Source organism: Marmota flaviventris, chromosome 8 (genome assembly GCF_047511675.1).
Source record: "Marmota flaviventris isolate mMarFla1 chromosome 8, mMarFla1.hap1, whole genome shotgun sequence".
Classification (NCBI taxonomy): Eukaryota; Metazoa; Chordata; class Mammalia; order Rodentia; family Sciuridae; genus Marmota; species Marmota flaviventris.
The window spans coordinates 133,567,632-133,584,223 of record NC_092505.1 but is presented as its reverse complement, the minus strand read 5'-3'; the positions used below and the strand labels follow the sequence as shown (position 1 = coordinate 133,584,223).

General features: G+C 55.4%; 1 protein-coding gene across 3 annotated transcripts in view; it reads left to right on the top strand.

Moving 5' to 3' along the window:
• Positions 1–340: 340 nt before the first annotated feature.
• The window catches only part of Sema3f (semaphorin 3F), a 29,369-nt gene continuing 13,117 nt past the window's right edge, over positions 341–16,592 (top strand). For 2 of the 3 annotated variants that reach the window (XM_071615696.1, XM_027933736.3), the window contains exons 1-2: positions 341–879; positions 4,941–5,099. In XM_071615696.1, the coding sequence (XP_071471797.1) occupies positions 4,988–5,099 (112 nt within the window). In that variant the 5' untranslated portion in view covers positions 341–879; positions 4,941–4,987. Of the gene's footprint in view, positions 880–1,205; positions 1,284–4,940; positions 5,100–16,592 lie in introns of those variants that run through there. The other variant, XM_071615695.1, reaches the window with a different exon arrangement.

Below are 16,592 nucleotides of genomic sequence, written 5' to 3'. Positions count from 1 at the left end.
CGGCGCCAGCCCTTCTCGCCAGGGAGTTGAGTGCCCGGGTAAACACCAGTCGCGATGTGCACGGTGTATCCACGGAGAGACAAAGCCAGGGCGGGGCGGGGGCGCCGCCCGCGAAGCGGGGGCGGGGATGCGGGGTTCAGATTAGCCTCCCCTGGCATAGGTTGCCCACCGCCTGGGAACGCTGAGCCCAGCCCGCGGACAGGTGGAGCGGGGGCGGGGCGGCGGCCGGGCGGGTCCCGCCCCGGGGGTGGGGCCGGCCGGGCGGGGCGGGGCGGGGCCGTGCTATGCAAATGTCGCCCACGGGCGGCCAATTGCTGGCGCTCCCCGCGCGGCTCCGAGCGCCCTGTCCCGCCAGCGGCCGCGAGACCAGAGCAGAAAGCGAACGAACCGCGGCGGTCCAAGGAGCCCCAAGCGCAGCGTAGGGCCAGGGCGCGCCTCGAGGAACCGTGCAGCCCAGCGCGGCCGCCCGACCCCAGTCCAGCAGCCAGGCGAGCGCAGCGACACCGGGCCGAGCCAAGCGCAGCGCCCCGAAGCCGAGCGCGCGCCACCGCCCGCGCCCCGCGCTGGGGAATGCGCCCTCGGCGCGCCGGCCAGGGGGCGCCCGCAGCCCGCCCCGGGGGAGGCGGCCCCGAGCGCCCCTGATCCTTCCCATGGCCCGGGCTGGGGCCCGGGGCCTCGGCTGCTGACGTGCCCCAAGCCCGCGGAACCAGTTAAAGCCGCGGCCCCGGTGTGGATCTGTGCTCAAGCGCAGCGGCAAGAGGGCGCGGGCAGGGCCATGGCCCCGGGGGGCCGCTAGAGCGGGCCGGCCCAACAAGAGCCGCTCCGCCACCACTGCGGTCGACACCGCCCGGGCGCCCAGGCCCCGCCGCCTCAGAAAAGGTGAGTGCAGCGGTAACCGGAGGGAGTGGGCAGGCGGCCGGGCCACCCCGCGACCCCTCTGGGATCCGCGGCACTGCAACTCTGCAGAAGTGTCCAGTGAGCTAGACTCGGCAAGCCGAGGCACTGCCCGAAGACGCAGGAGGCTACAGGACTAGGGTGGGCTTCGTACCTGTCCCGGCGGCCCGGACCCCTTAGCTCTGGGGCTGTATAATGATGCATGGATGTTTGGGTGATGTGGCCTGTGGGGTCACCAGTGTGCAAAGCAACTTTTTCCCCCACCCGCAGGGATCCGAATAGGTGGATATCTTCACCCTCACGCTCCTGGAGCTGGAGTTCCGATTCCCCTTCTCCTGTTTTCAGTTTTCTTTCCCATTAACGCCTGAGGCAGCACTCTTCTGCATTAGGTACGCCTGCCCTGCCTCAGTGTCCCTATCTGAAGACCGGGTCAGTCAGAAGGAAAGCGCTATACTGGCAGCACCCACGGGGGTAGGGGTTTGCCCTGATCAGTAGGGCAGGAACACAGCCAACTCAGAGGTTTTTCTCCTAGCATTTTGCCATCCCCTTGACCCTCAGCTGCATCTTGGGTTTGCTTTTACAGCAGGGAGTCCTGCTTGGGTTTATGGGTCCCCTGCATGTGGAAGTGGAAGTGATCCTGCAGTCAAGCCCCTGTTTGAACCCAGGGCCCCACTACTTAAGTGTAACAGGGTCAATAGGGGCTTGATGGGCTTGCCTGGAGCAAGTAGGACAGGAGGATGTCAGGGTGGCCCAGGAATTAGGTAGTGCTGGCAAGAGGAGTCCTTTGGAACTAGAACTGGGGACCTTGATGGACAAATAACTCCTAATTTTTGAGATAGCTGCATTTTGCCACCTGGAGAGAGGACAAATGGAAGGCACCAGTGTGTTCACCCTGGAGCTGAGCCAGGTTGGAGACCCCTTGTCCTTCTGAATTCATCCAGTTTGTCTCCCAGAAGCCACTATCCTAGTTGCAGAAATGGGAAAACTGACCAGGGATCAGGAGACTCATCCCAGCCCAGCGTTGTTAGATGGAGCTGGGGCCTCTTCCCAGGCTACTCAGGGGGTGTGCCTGGACCCCACGGGGTATAGTGTCTGGGCAAGACAAGGGCATAGGCATACCTACCCCAACTGCTCCCCCTCAGTTCTGAAGAAGCCAAGCCCGGAAGTGCAGAGGTGGGGGCCAGAGAGAAGGCCAGCAGCCCTAGCTTCAGTCCTTGCTGCTCTGCATACCTTGGGGTGGGGGGAGGATGGAGCCAGGCCCAGGTGACCTTGACTGGAAAACCCTGGCCACAAAAGCGGGGTTTCAGTCCCAGCTATGCTGGGGCTGCTTTGCTTCCTGGTCCATGAGGTGTTGGGGGAGGGGGAGCCAGCCGCCAGGAAGGAGCTGGGGGGTGGGTGGGTGGCTTATATCTGAGGGGTTGAGTAGCTGGTGGGGTGCTCTTAATAATTTCCTCCCCATGTTCCCCCACAGCCCCTGTTTCTGTCTTATTTCCATCTAGGCAGTTCTCAGTTCAGAAGAGCCAACCTCCCTTTCCTGAGGCAGGCTGTCCACCCCCCACCCCTCACTGAGCTTGGGAGGTCTGGATCAGGCTGGACAATTCGACCACCTGGCCCCCTGTCCAGCCCCCAGGTGCCTCCGGACCTCTTCCTCTAGCCGCCCCTTCCCTGCACCCCTTGCCAGCCCCAGCTCCTCGTTTCTTTGTTCAGGCGTCTCTCCTCCGTCCCTCCCTCTCTCCTCCCTCTCTCCTCCTCCCTCTCTCCTCCTCCCTCCCTTACTCCCTCCCGCCAGTTTTCCTCCTCTCCCTCTCAGCCCTCCTCCTCCTGGTGGGCTCCCAGGTGGCGGTGGCTGTTCCTTCTCTGTCCACCCATTTGAATCTGTTCCGATTTGGGGGCTTTTAGGGGGCTGGGGCCAAGTAGAAGGCATCTAGGGGCTGACAGAGGGGAAGGGACTGTGGAAACCTCCTCCCCCTTTCCCTTTCAGTCCTTTCCCTCTTCTTCCTTCCTTCCTTCTCCTTCTTTCTGCCATCATTAGGCTAAAGAGGGAGCCTGGACTTAGGCCTGAGACCCCAGCAGACTTCGCATCCCCCATTCACCTCTCTCAAGGGCCAGAGCATTGTAGGAGGTCCCTGTAGGGGCACTGTGGGAAGTCCCCCACCTTCCTGGACACCTTGGGTGGATCTAACTTCTGTCCTTGGTGACCCTGACCTTTGTCACCATGAAAATGGATGCAAGAAAAATGAGGTCATGGGGAAGGGGTAGATGGGAGGCAGATTGACATGAGCCCCCTGCTACATAGAATCAAAGCTCTCAAAGGGACTGAGAATGCATCCTCCCAAGCCAGGACAGTATCTCCCAGCTTTCCTGAGCCCCACCCCACTAGCAGGTCAAGTTCTTGAGCAAAGTCATGCCTCTGAGGACGTGCATAGGCATGCAGGTATGGAAGTGTGTACATCCAAGACTGTTAGTGGGGGGCCTCCCAGGTGGGTGAGGGAGGTTGCACAGCCCTTTCTCCCACCTGTCCCCCTTATCAGAGCCTGCTTTTCCGTCAGCACTAGCTTTGTGCCCCAGCAGACTGGGGGGAGGGGCTGGTTCTGATTCTCCCCACCCCCAACTGGCCTCCTCAAGAGGGAGCATCTGGGATGGAGGATATCTTAAGGAACATGAGAGGTGTGCCAGGCATTCTGGAGCCACGTTCCCACAGAGAGCACCACATGAGGAATAAGCCAGGAGGCCTGAAGCTGTACTTCCTGTTTGAGGAATCATGAGTGGTTTGCCTTGGCAGGAGAGGAAAGAGCTCAGGGGATGTGGGTCTTGGGAGGGCATGAGGGTCTGTCCAGTGAGGCCTAAGAGTCCGATGTGATGCCTGGTTCTTGCCTCAGCATTGGTTAGCAATGTCAGGGGCGTAATAGGCCACAGTGCCCCCACCCCCAAAAGAGTCTTAGAAATGGGCCTGGGTCTTACCTCCCTGGGAACAGACAGGGCAGACTAAGGAATGGGGCTTACATTATCATTCTTGATGACCCCCCCAACCCATGCTTCCCTGTGTGTGTGTGTGTGTGTGTGTGTGTGTGTTGGGGGTGGTAGGAGTTGGCGCTGGTTTGTGCCGGGAGGGAGCAATATGTTCTGACAACTGGTGCTGGGCTGCGTTTACCCAACAGCCAGCCTGCCTGGGGAGACAATATTTGAAAAACATAGTATTGAAACTTGGATCTGCTAAGGATGTGGGGGGTCTGAAGGAGATAATTCAGCCATCTCATACCCTGCCCCAGGCCCACTGGCCATCCTAACTCCCCTTCTTCACCCTCTAGGGTCAAAACTGGAACTTTTCCTGGCAGGAAGTCCTTCTGCCTGTCTGACCTGGGTCCTTCCTGCTTTGATTTTAATAAAATTGAGCCCTGCTATTCTGTACATCTCTTTTTCTTGCTGATTCTGTCCCTTCTGCTTTAGGCTGTCTGTGTGTGTCTTGCTCATCCTCCCAGTTCTCTCCCGTGCTTCTCCACACACCAATAATCAGGTCCAGATTTCCTTGCATCCACTGGGAGGAAAACTTTGGCTAGAGCAGTCAGGGATGAAACCCATCTCTTCCTCCATTGCTCAAGGTGGGAGAGAGAAAATGAGTCCACTTCACTGGCAGTGGGTGCAGGGGAGAGAGCCTACTGGGGATTGGATAGGGCTCCAAGATCACCTGCTCATGCTAGACCCTTTGAATGTAATTCAGGATTCTATGAGGGGTAGAATTTAAGTCTCCAGCTGCTCCTCATTAGCTCTGGTGATCCCAAGCCACCCACCATGGCCTGGTCTTGTTTGTCCGTGACACTTTCCCAGACAAAGGCAGAAGAGCATATATCAGGTCTGCACACTGGAGCATTCATGGCCCCAAGTGGGGTGTGTAAACGTGAAGACCCCCCCCCCCCCACCACCACCATTACTCTTTTTGTTCAGGTAGGGAAACTGAGGTACCTTGGGCAGAAATTGAATAAGGGAAATGTTGGTAAGGAGGGAATCCCTCATGTGTTTCATACATTCCAATCTTGTTCCTCTCCTAGGTGTCCAGAGACCAAGCCTGCTTCCTGGGCCCTAGGCCCCTCCCACAATGCTTGTCACTGGTCTCCTCCTCTGGGCTTCCCTACTGACTGGGGTCTGGTCAGCCACCCCTACCCAAGACCACTTCCAGGCCACTCCCCGCGTCCGGCTCTCATACAAAGGTAAGACGCTGCCTTGATCTTCCCCAGAAATCTTTCTTTCTTCAGAGCACTTGACTCCACTGCACAAGAAAGAGAAGAAGGGTCGGGGCAAAGAAGGGACAGATTGTACAGCCACGTGGGCTTTCCTGGGCATGGTGGGAAGGGCAACAGAGGAGATGGGGTCTTGCTGGAAAAGGCTGGAGACTAGACCACTTAAATATTTTGACAAAGGGTCCAGAGTCTGGGCATCTATGTTCCTGGGCTATGTGGCTCACGGTGTTCAGGGAATCTGTCTCTGATTCCCTGAAGGTGACAGCTGAGGAAATGGGTATGTTATTCCTTCTAAACCTGCAGCTGCTTTGTAGTGTATGCTGGTGTCCTGGGCAACCCCTGGGTGGAGACATTGAGGCAGACACTGGAGCCTCACCAAGCTGGAGGAGCAGGACCGCCCCTGTTGGAGCATGGGTTCCAAGGAGCCTTCCTATGATCTCCAAGGGGGAGGGGTTCCCAGGAATCTGGGAGTCAGTCACTGTGGCCTGTTATAGGTTCAGGGAAAATTCATGCTATTATGAGAGACCTCGCTCCCTGGATCCCTAGTGAGACTTTGATTGGAGAATCACTGGAAGGGTTTTTATTTGTTTGTTTGTCTTTTATTTTATTTGCTTGTTTGTTTTGTAATGAGGCCACACTGTATTCCCAGGCTGATTAAAAACCCCTGGGCTCCAGCTATCCTCCGTCCTCTTGAGTAGCTGTGACCACAGGTGCATGCCACCATACCCAGTGCCATTGGAAGGTTTTAATGATGTGTTGGGGTCTGCAGCTAGTTCCCTAGCTCCATCATCTTTGCATCTAACCCACTTGGGCAGGTGAATAGAATACATGGTGTACACACCCAAGAGGACATATAGCTCACCTGGCTAGCAACTTCCTCAATGAAGGATGTGGCCTCTAGAGTCCAACCTGAGCCTGGGGAGAGGGGCAGTGGCCATGCCGGGGTCATTGCTGAGTTCTCAGCCCCAGCTGTTCTCTGGCCAGAGGTAACTTTGTCCAGCCTCCTCTGCCCTGGGTGGGGCCAACTCAGCCTTGGCTGGCCAGATTTCCGGGCAGCCATATTGAAAGGCTGGGCTGACCTTTCCTTCCTCAGGCTTGGCTGAGACCCAGCCCCCATCTTACCAAATGTTCCCCCTCCCTCATAGGGCCCCTCCCTGGCCTCATGCCACCCAGGCAACTAGATGGAAAGAGTGGGGAGTGAGCTGCCTATCATCAGCTTTCCTAGCCCCTCACTTCTGGAATTTCTGAGGATGGGCCTGGAGGGAGTCCTCAGTACGGCCTGGGAAATGATCAGAGAAGAGTTAATCCATTCGGGTTAGAAAAGCACCCCCCTTTCCCAGGCTTGGGTAGGTGAGATATTTATTCTGCTGATACCTCCACCCTTCCCTGGTGGAATTCTTCAGAATAGATTAATAAATCTTGAAGGGGTCAGGTCCACTCCTCAGTCCTTCCCTGCCCAGGGTGTCTGCAGGGCCAGTGGAGTGTCTCCTTCCCTCACAGAGGCAGGGAGGGGTGGCTTGGGCTCCATACCCTAGGGATCCTGTGTCCACTCTGGGTATTATTCTTGTTATTATCCACACAAGGAAACAGGGAGGACAAGACATTCCTTTTAACCTTCTTGGACCTCCAGGGGTAAAGGGGCAAAGGCTTTTGTTCCTGTTTTCCAGAGAGAGAAACTGAGTCTCAAGCAAGGGCAGAGCCAAGGTCAGTCAAGCAAGAGGCAGAAGCGAGGCCAGAAATAGAACCCTGGTGTCCTGGCCTTGCCAGCGCCCACATCTTGTTGGGTCGATTCCCTCTCAATTAGTTCTGAAGCCGACACCCACAGTGACTAAAAGCCATGCTTGCTGGCAACCAGCCTAGGGTGCCCCATGCTGTGGAGGACTGGGGTGGGGCTGGAGGTTGTCTGGGGCCACCCCCTCCTCAGGCAGGTTTACCAGCAGAGAATGACCGTCCCTGTCCCCACCTGCCCTGCATTCTAGTATTTCGCTTAATTGCTTCAATTTAGCAGATTTTTGGGCACCTATTGTGCACCTGGCCCTGGCTGAATGCTGGTGACTGCTGTGGATGAGACGAGGTGCTCTCAGGTAGACAGCTGAAAAGACAATGGATATTCAGTTGATCAGTGCCCTGGGGAGCCAGTGTGCACTGTGCACTGGACGCTTTGAATCCTCCATGCTGAATGATCTCAGCTGACTATATATATATACAAGTGTCCCTCAGTGAGGAGAAGGCCCTCACCAAATGCTTGTGGAAAAAAAATGAAGACCAAGGCCTAGAGAAATTGGGCTCCCACAGCTAGGCTACATGCTGGGAAATGGGGAAGGGAGTTTTTCCTTCCAGGGTACACAGGAGGGGCATAGAAAAGGTTGTTCTCAGAAGCACCACTGGCCACTTGGGTTCCATGACTCAGTTTCTCCTTCTGTGCTTGGATAGATATAGCAACTGGCAGCCCAGGCCTCAAGGATCCAGGGTGGACCTCTCCTTCCCTGAGTCCTGCTGCAGGCAGGAGTACCAGTTCTAGCCTGGGTAGGGCTAGACCCTCCAAAGCAGAGGTGCTGGCATAAGGGGTCACACTGTTCAGGCCAGATAAAGGAACAAAGGCAGGAACTGGTGCCAGACTTGGGCTTGCTGCCCTACCCGCCCAGGCACCCCAGCCAGATTTAGAACTAGAAGGTTGTGAGGGCAAAGGGGCCCAGAGTTCATTCAAATTGGTAACTCCTATGGCCCATCTCCTTAGCTTCCATCAGCAGCACAGACAAGGTCAGGTCCAAGTGAGGGGTAAAATGGGACAGTTTTTCAGGAGTTGGCAAAGTGCTCTTTGATTCTTAGTTCTGGGTTCTGGAGAATTCATGGGGCCCTCTTCCCCTCCCCACTTTCCCAAGGTCTGAAGTCCCTTTCACCCAGAGTCACAGACGGTCTCCATGAAAAAGCTTTTCTTTTTCCTACCCTGAGATGACTCTAGGCCCTGGGGTACCACCTCCATCCCCTGCAACAGTAGGGAGGTGCAAGGCCCTGCCCGGTCCTTTGTTTAGCTTGGGGAGTGTTTACTTTTTCCCAGGAAGCCGCCCTTCAATGCACTGCTGCTGCCTGGACTAGCTTTGGCCAGGACTTGGGGTCAAAAGATGTTTGGTCGGAGAGAGGGATCTTGTGATGGCAGGCAGTTGGACTATGAGGAAAACTGAGGCAGGAAAAAGGAGAAGGAACAAAGGGTCACCTTGTGAGGGGAGGTCAGGAAAGATGAAAATAATGGAAATAAGGGTGGGTAGGTGCCTATTGTGATAACCAGGCTGTAGTCTCTCCCAGGCCTGAGCAGAGGCTGCCCAGTTAGTTACCTGTGAGAAGGAGGCTCAGAGGGGCTTCCCAGGTCACCCAGGTGGAAGATTGAAATTGTGCCTGGCTCTGCTTGATGCCTAAACCTGTTCCAGGACTGAGAGTGGAGGGTGGGGTCCTGGTGATGCTGTGGCACAACCTGTAGCCATGAGTTATAGCTTGGGTTCTAGGATCCTGCAGAGCCAGCTTCAGTGGTCATAGTATTGTTTCCTGAGGAAAGGGCTGGTGTGGCACTGGCAGGTTCCTCTTGTCTTCTGTCTACTAAAGGAGCAGAATCAGAGTTTGCTTATTTTCAGGCTGTAATTCTACTGAACAGTGTCTGCCAAGAAGCCCTCTTAAGTCAGACATGAGACAACCAGGACCCCAAAGAAAAGGGGCTTCGGTGTCCAGAGCCTCTCTGCATCTGGGCCCTCTCTGACCCGAGGTGTAGCTGACTCCTTCCTGAGTCAGGGTAAATGGGTGAGGCTGGTCGCTGCTCTCCCACCTGCCTTGGCCTAGGTTCTGGGTGGAGAATGGCTCAGAAGAGTAGTACCATTCACATCATTTGCATGTGCATCCGAGGACCAAGGTTGCCAGATCTTGTTCGGAAATGACAAGGTTGGAAGTCAGGAGAGGTCACAATAGGGGTTAAGGTGGAAGGCCTGCAGCCTTGGAACCAGGCTTAGCTACTGGGGTGGGGATGGGGATGGGAATAAGGCTGGAGAGCTAGATGATCTGTTCTTGCCCCTCGGGGGCTCCATGGCCAGCCAAACGGGGACACAGAGCTTTCAATTGCAGAGTAGAAGGAAGAGACCCAGGAGCTCTGAGGCCAAGAGTGGCCTCAGGAAGCTGACCTGGGGTCAGGTGGAACTAATCTGATAGGGATCGGTGTGTATTCCAGGATGAGCCAGGATGACAGTTGGCCCATGGAGAAAGTAGAGACAGGGTCATTGAATTTATCCAAGAACTTATGTGAGGCCCAGTCTGACTCAGTCAGACCATGGGCTGGGGCCTTCAGTTGTTGCCCATCCAGGTCCAGCCACGCTTTGGATGGGACTGCCACTGGTTGGGCCTCCACAGCACAGGCCTCGTCTCCAGCTCCCTGGCATGTTGCCCGCCCCTCCCTGCCTGGCTCCAGCTTCCCTTGGCACTGAGCATGGAGCTGGTGCATGCTCAAGGAGTAAATCATGTTCCTTGGCAGCCCCCACTGCTTCGTAATCGTAAAGAATTTAAAGAGAAACCACCAGGATAAAAATCTCACCCTGGCCCATAAAGGCATCTTTCACCCTGTGGCTTAAGAGGCAGCCAGCCTCAGAGGGGCCTTGTGGCTATCTGCACCTGTGTGTAAGCACTTCTGACCCCTTGATCCTTCCAGAGGTAGTGATAGCTCAGAAGGTGGCTTCAGGGCTATAACTTTCTGACCCCTGACTCTGGGAGCCTGCCAGCTCCACACCCAGGGCTGAATAGAACACTTAAATTTGTTATGGTGCAGAGGTGGTGGCGGTTAAGCTGGCTGGCCCTGAAGGCAGACAAACCTCTGAGGTTGACTGTGTGACCTCAGACAAGTGCCTTAGCCTCTCTGAACCCTGGTTTCCCCTCATGAAAAGTAGGATTGGTAGTTACTCCCTAGAAACAGCATCCCAAAGGCTCAGGCTGCTTTGCTTATGACCTGGTATGGGGTAGACCCTGAGTAGTGTACTTCTCTGCTCACACTACTTCCTGCAAAATGGGGATGAATACTGTTATTGCCCTAGCAGTGAAGGAAGTCTCAGTGACCAGGATGGTGGTTGACAGATGAGGAGGGAGAGTGCCCCAAGATGAACACACCTCTCCCTCTGGAATTCTAGGTTTTGTTTAGGGGGATGGTACTTGGAAAGAACTGCAAGAAGGACCCTGAGCTCTGCAGGCTGGATGGATGGGGTCAGGAGGGGAATTCCTATCACTAGCATCCAGGTATCTGGCAAGCTTCATCTGGAGGAGACAGCATCTCAGAGGAAAGGAGATTATAGAGAGGGAAAAGCAGGGGTGAGGGGCATGCAGTGCTGAACCTTGTGACTTTTAGCTCTTTTCTTATGGCAGAGGTACTAATTATGGATGGTGGGAAAATTCTAATGATAGAGATGCATTTGGGGGAGAGTGGGTGCCTTGGAAGTAGCCTCCTGCTGAGATCAACTTAGAGCCTGGTTGGGGCACCTGATCACCTCCAGTGACTCCCTCTGTGGATATTGTTGTGGCTCCTGCAGCTTGTGTTAGGGTGGCCAGACTTGGGCTGCTCACTCAGGCATCTACACAGCAGGGCAGAGAATGTGTTTGCCTCTCCTGGCCTGGTGCTGTCCTGGGAATCTGAGCCCTGTCTCAAGGGAGCCCTTGGAGAAGCAGAGAGGATTCCTGCTGCATTTTTCTTAGAAATAGCAAGAGGGCCTTTGCCAGAGGTCTGGATGCCAGAAGGCTGCAGCCTCAATCCAAAGCCCAGCTCACGTGGGCGCCTGCGCTTGGCAGGCCTGCAGCCCCGCACCCAGGCTGCCGAGGGAGAGGGTAGAGTCCTCCTGGGCGCCAGACCATGGCCACTGGTCCTGACCTAGCAGAGAATGGGGTTTGGGCAGTGGCTGCTGGTGTAGGATCCAGGGAACCAGTCTGTGGTGGGGGACGAGGCTCTGCTAGGGCCACTGTGGCATTCTTACAGGAGGGACAAGAGCTAACCAGCTGGTACATTACTGTGTAGGGCAGAGACCAACCCAAAGCAAGGATCCACAAGCCCTTGGGGCCTGGACACCTCAGCTCCAGACTCCCTTCCCCAACTCTTCCTTCTTTCCTCCCTCCCTCTGCCCCACTTGCTTTCACCCACTCCTAACACTAACCTTCTCCGACTTCCTACCCCAATTTGGTCTTTCCTCTGAAGTTATAGCAACGAGCCAAGAACCTTATTTCTTCCGACTTGGGGCCCAGTGTGGATGCCCTTATTTCCCTCCATGGGCAGAGTCCTCAGCTTTGTATCAGCTAGTCAGCGTGGCCCTGAAGGCAGACAAACCCTCAATTCTATCCTTGTTGACTGTGTGACCTCAGACAAGTGCCTTAGCCTCTCTGAGCCCTGGTTTTCCCCCCATTACTTTATACATTACAACTAGCAGAGCAGTGCCTAGAATTTGGGGGACTTGTGGACTCCTGCAAACACTGAAGCTGGGTGGTTGGCCCTTGAGGTGGCCTCAGTCCAGGGATGCTTGCAATATCATTTTGATCAACCCCTTCCTCTGCCAGCACTAGGCCTGTGTGCCATACCCGTTGCCTTCTCTTAATTGGCTGCCCGCTTAGACCTGCTTGGGCTTCTGATCTAGCCTTGCCACAGCCTCAAAGCTGACCTTGAGCCCGGATCTCTATGCTTTAGTTTTCCCCATCAGAATATATTGACAAGGGGGCTAAACTGTCTTTGGCATCCTATGAGGGTGACGTGAAGAGGTTTCGGGCTCTACAGGAGTCCAAGGAGGGCAGCGGGGATGGGGGCTGGGCCCAGGGCAGGGGGAGGGTCTTGACACCCACCAGCCTGTCGTCCCATCCTGGCCTGTCCAGCTGGGTGATTTATCGGGGTAAATGAGCCATGGAGAGTTTGTTGTCTTTTGTAGTCACTGGGAGGAGGAGGTGGTGGTGGAGGAAGGAATGAGGGGTTTCCGGGCCAGGTCTGGAATGTGGGAGGAGGAGTGGGCCCCTGGGGCCTCTGGAACTGGAAGCATCTCTGAAGGCCCTTTTACTCTCTCCACCTGAGAAATGGATCAGAGCAAGCCTTTCACCTTAGGACCAACCTCTCTCCCTACCCCTTTACCTTTCCTGGGACACATTCCTGTGTGATCCACCTGTCAGGCCCTGGTCACCTCCTCCCACCCCCGCACCAGGACTTCTCTTGATCATACTGTGTCCTGCCCAAGGATAGCCCAGGCATCGGCCTCTGCCCACCCTGCAAATGCCCACGTGTGTTCTCTCTCTCTCTCTCTTTTTTTTTTTTTAATATTTATTTTTCAGTTTTCGGTGGACACAACATCTTTATTTTATTTTATGTGGTGCTGAGGATCGAACCCAGCGCCCCACGCATGGCAGGCGAGCGCGTTACTGCTTGAGCCACAACCCCAGCCCCCACGTGTATTCTCGTAGGTTCACACCATTAAGTATCTATGTAGAACCTCATGGCTCCTGAACCACCAGCCCAGACCTGGAATGATCAGGTATCAGGGGGCCATGGGATGAGCAGGAGTTAGTGGAGGCACTTAGACTGGAGAGCCCTCATCTGCTGGGACAGAGGGTCCAAAGTCACTGGATGGTCTTGTGGGTGCAAGGTATGGAACTTTTGGTCCTGGGCTGATGTGTGCCCGGGGATGACCTTGTTGCTCCTTTCTTCCTGGCTGGCTCTTCCTGGCTCAGAGATGAGCCAGCCCCCAGCCTGTCCTCCTGGGCGGAGCAGGTGGGCACTGGGGCAGAACGGTCGTGGGAACGGCATGCCTAGGCCTGTAGGCCCCAGCCCCCAGCCCCCACCCTCCAGCAACTGAAATGGGAGGGAAGAACAGAGCAGAGTTTTAGCCCAGCTGGGCTGCTCTTACCCCTGCTTAGTGTTTACTGAACAGCTGGGATGTTTACAGTAGCCCTTAAAAGAAGAGGCCCCTGTTCCAGAGGATTTTCCATCTTGAGGGTCCCACTGAAAGCTCTTCCCACCTCATCATCTCCCTGACCCCCTGGCCAAGGATGTAGGGACAGCCACCATCCGACCCTGCATCAGTGGCACTGTCCTCCACCCCTTTCTCTGGCTTGAGTTCTTCTCCCCTGGAGGAGCCACATTCCCAGAAGTGGCAGCTCTAGGTGGTGAAATTGAGTAACTGGATCCCCAGTTCAGACATTTAAATTAAATTCAATCAGAGTAGTGATTGAATATAAACACGAGGAGTCATTTACATGTTAATTATGTTGAATGGACTATGAGGCCATAATTAGTTGCTAATTGGGTGAGAGTGGCTTAATTGGTTTTGTTGGCACCGACCTGGCTCACCTGCCTGAGGGGAAGGGGAGTGGGTGTGGATGCTCCCTGGGAGGCCTCTGGATCTTCAATCTGGAAAGCCTGGCCAGAGTGAAGATGGGGGGCAAGTATTGAGGGACTTAGGAGGACCAGAGGAACCTGGAGCCTACCGCCAGGCAAGGGCATCTTAAGCCCAGGGCCGAACCCTGGTTCTGGCTTCCAGGGATTCTATCCAGAACACCCAAGGTGGGGAAAGGGATCAGCATTGACAGCCTCCCCTGCTCAGCTCCATGTAAGACCTGGCCTCCAATAAATGGTGAGTGCCCAAGAAGGTCCATGAGAGCACAAGGCAGGTGTCATTACAGATGATGGACCCTGGGTTGACCTGGTCAGTGGTTGAAGGCTTGGCATTGGGGTAGGAGTGGACTGGGTGTGCTGAGCAGGGACACCACGAATGCAAAGGCTTCTGGGCTGCCCTGCCCCCATCTCACACTGGCTGGGGCTCCCAGGGTTGCAGGGCTGTGGCCAGGGGCTGAGGCCTTCCGGCTGGCCGCTCATTAAAAGAGGATTAGGCTGGAAGCCAGGGGGCCAGTCCAGTCCTGGACTTTCCTCTGGGGCCCCTTACAGCTTTGGGGAAGTGAAAGCGGCTACGGCCCCCTCCCTAGAGCCCACAGGGGGTGTCCAGTACAGACTGCCTGGTCCCTGACTCTCCTGTCACTGCCACGTCTTCCGACCTCAGAAGGTCATGAGGTCTGTCTTCTTGATGGAATATACTAACAAAGACCCAGGCCAGCACACCCCACCTCTTTACCCCCAATCCCCTTTCTCTAAAGCTTAAGGATTAGGGCTGTGCTAACCCACATGAAGTCAGAGGTCAGAGGGAGACTGCAGAGACCTTTCTGTCACTCTCTGGACCCCAGCTCTTCCAGGGAGGTGAAATCCGTCAGTCAGGCCCTCCTGCTTTGTGGAGCTGTAACCAAGGGGGTGGAGGGCTCACCTCTGCTCCAAGACCCTCTTTTTGCTGCAGACTCTGCCTCTCTGGCAGCAGACCTGGTATCCTAGAGACGGGCCACAGGGGTCAGACCCCTCATACACTTGGGGTCTCTGGTGAGAGCTGTGTGCACATTTCCTCAGTGCCTGTCCTTGTCTTCTGCCTCCTCTTATTAAAGTAAGACATCAGCTGCTGCTTCCTAAAGATGAGGAGACCCCTGGGATGAAGCCCCCCCAGGCACAAAGAATGTTCCTTGCCTCGGAACCTTGGCCAGGCCATTCTGGGCCAGAATCCTGGCTGTATGATGGCTGAGGGAGAGGCCTGGAGGCAGCAAATGGCTGCGGAAATGAGGTGTCTGATGCCAGAAAAGGCTCTTCCTTCCTCTATGAGGGGAAAATCCTTCCCGGATGTTGCCCCACCCAATTCATGCCTAGCCTTGGTGAGAGGATGGGGTGGGGGCCTTCCCAGGAGGCATCACACAGGCATACCACCCTCCCTCCTGCCAAGGTCAAAGCTTGCGTGGGCTTGAATCTTGACCTCCAACGAACCCTTGATTGGGCCTCAGCCCTCCCTCGATTTTGCTATGTTCATGGAGGAGGGGTGACACTCCTGCTATCAGGGATGAGCTGGGGTCAAGTGTTGCTGAGGTGGGCCTGACCTGAGGATATGATCAGGCTAGGTTCACATCAGCCCCTACCCACACCGATGCCACCTGGGGCCCCTGGAACCTTTTTGTTCTGGCCTCTACTGATAAACTGTGGGTATCAGAGAAAGGTACCTAAGGCTACTTGACCACCTCTGTTCTGATCCAGGGTCCTTGGATGAATATGGCCCCTCAGTTCCTTTGTCCTGTGGTGTATGGGTTAGGGGGGTACTAGACACCAATTCCACCTTTCAATATGCGACCTGGGATAATCACCATTTTCCCTGGAGCCTCGGTTTTCCTCTCTGCAGCTAGGAATACAGGACTTTCCTGGGGCTCCTTGTTTTATTTTCTCCTACCGTCTGCCATGAATGTTCCTGATGTGGGTTAATAAGGCCAGAGCCCTAGCCCTAATTCTACCTGGGACACTGAGAAACCCCTACATCTCTCTGCTTTAGTTTTCCTTTCTGTAGTCCAGTTTGGATGAATGATTTGGGATTTAGCTCTGCTTCTGTGGATGAAGTGGGTGGGGACCTGCTGGATTTGGTAGAGGTTGGGACTGAGTCAACAGGAAGCTCCTTCCTTCTCCATAGCCTCTCTGCTCTCCACCCCAGCACTAGGAAATGGGGCAGCAGGGATGGGAATGGGGGAGGATATCCTCTAAGAGATAGTGACATCTAGAAGGAAGCCTGCTTCCTCAGGCAGAGAATTTGGGACCCTGTCCCAGCTCTCCTGTCCCCACAAGACAGATGCCCATGGAGTGGGGAAAGAGCAGAAGAAAGCCTGGCTGTCATTTTCTCTGAGATCAAAAAAGGGACTCCCACTCAGGATCAATTTGAATGTCAGTACTAGGAGGGTCCAGGATATGTCCTAGGCAGGAAAATGAGACCCACAGAACCAGAGTGCCCCAAATGGGATCACAGAGCCCTCTCTAGAAACTGAGCCATATAGCCAAGGACTCCTGATCTTGGGTTCCATCACTTCCTTACCCTGCTTCCACTTCCCTGCCACCATTTCCACAGTGACTGAAGTATCACGTCCTGTGACACCAGAGGGTCCTGTAATTCCAGAGCCATTGACGCCATATCCCGCAGCCACTGGGAGGGGTCCAAGGGTCCTGAGTCATGTGTCCTATTGATGGAGGGCGAGTCACCTTCCGGTCCTGGCTCTGCTGGCAGGCGGTCTCCACCACCAGGACTGGCTTCCCAGGGCCTCCCCCTCCATCGGCCATAGACCTGCGTAGGAATCTCATCCCCGCTGTACTCTGGCCTGTCACTTCCCTTCTCTGTTCCCTGATGTCCTCACTTATAAACTGGATATGTGAGCACAAGGCTTTGCATGTGGTAGTGCTTGATGATTGAGTGAAAGGCGCCCACCACTCTACCTCCCCCCAGGGACAGATAGGGGAGAGGGTACAGGGACAGGATGTTGGGTGAAGGCTAGTCTCCTGTCCCCCTTCTGTGCACTCAGGTTCCTCACTTGCCAAGTAATCTTTCCCCTGCAGAGGAAGCTGGGGAATCCTGGGGC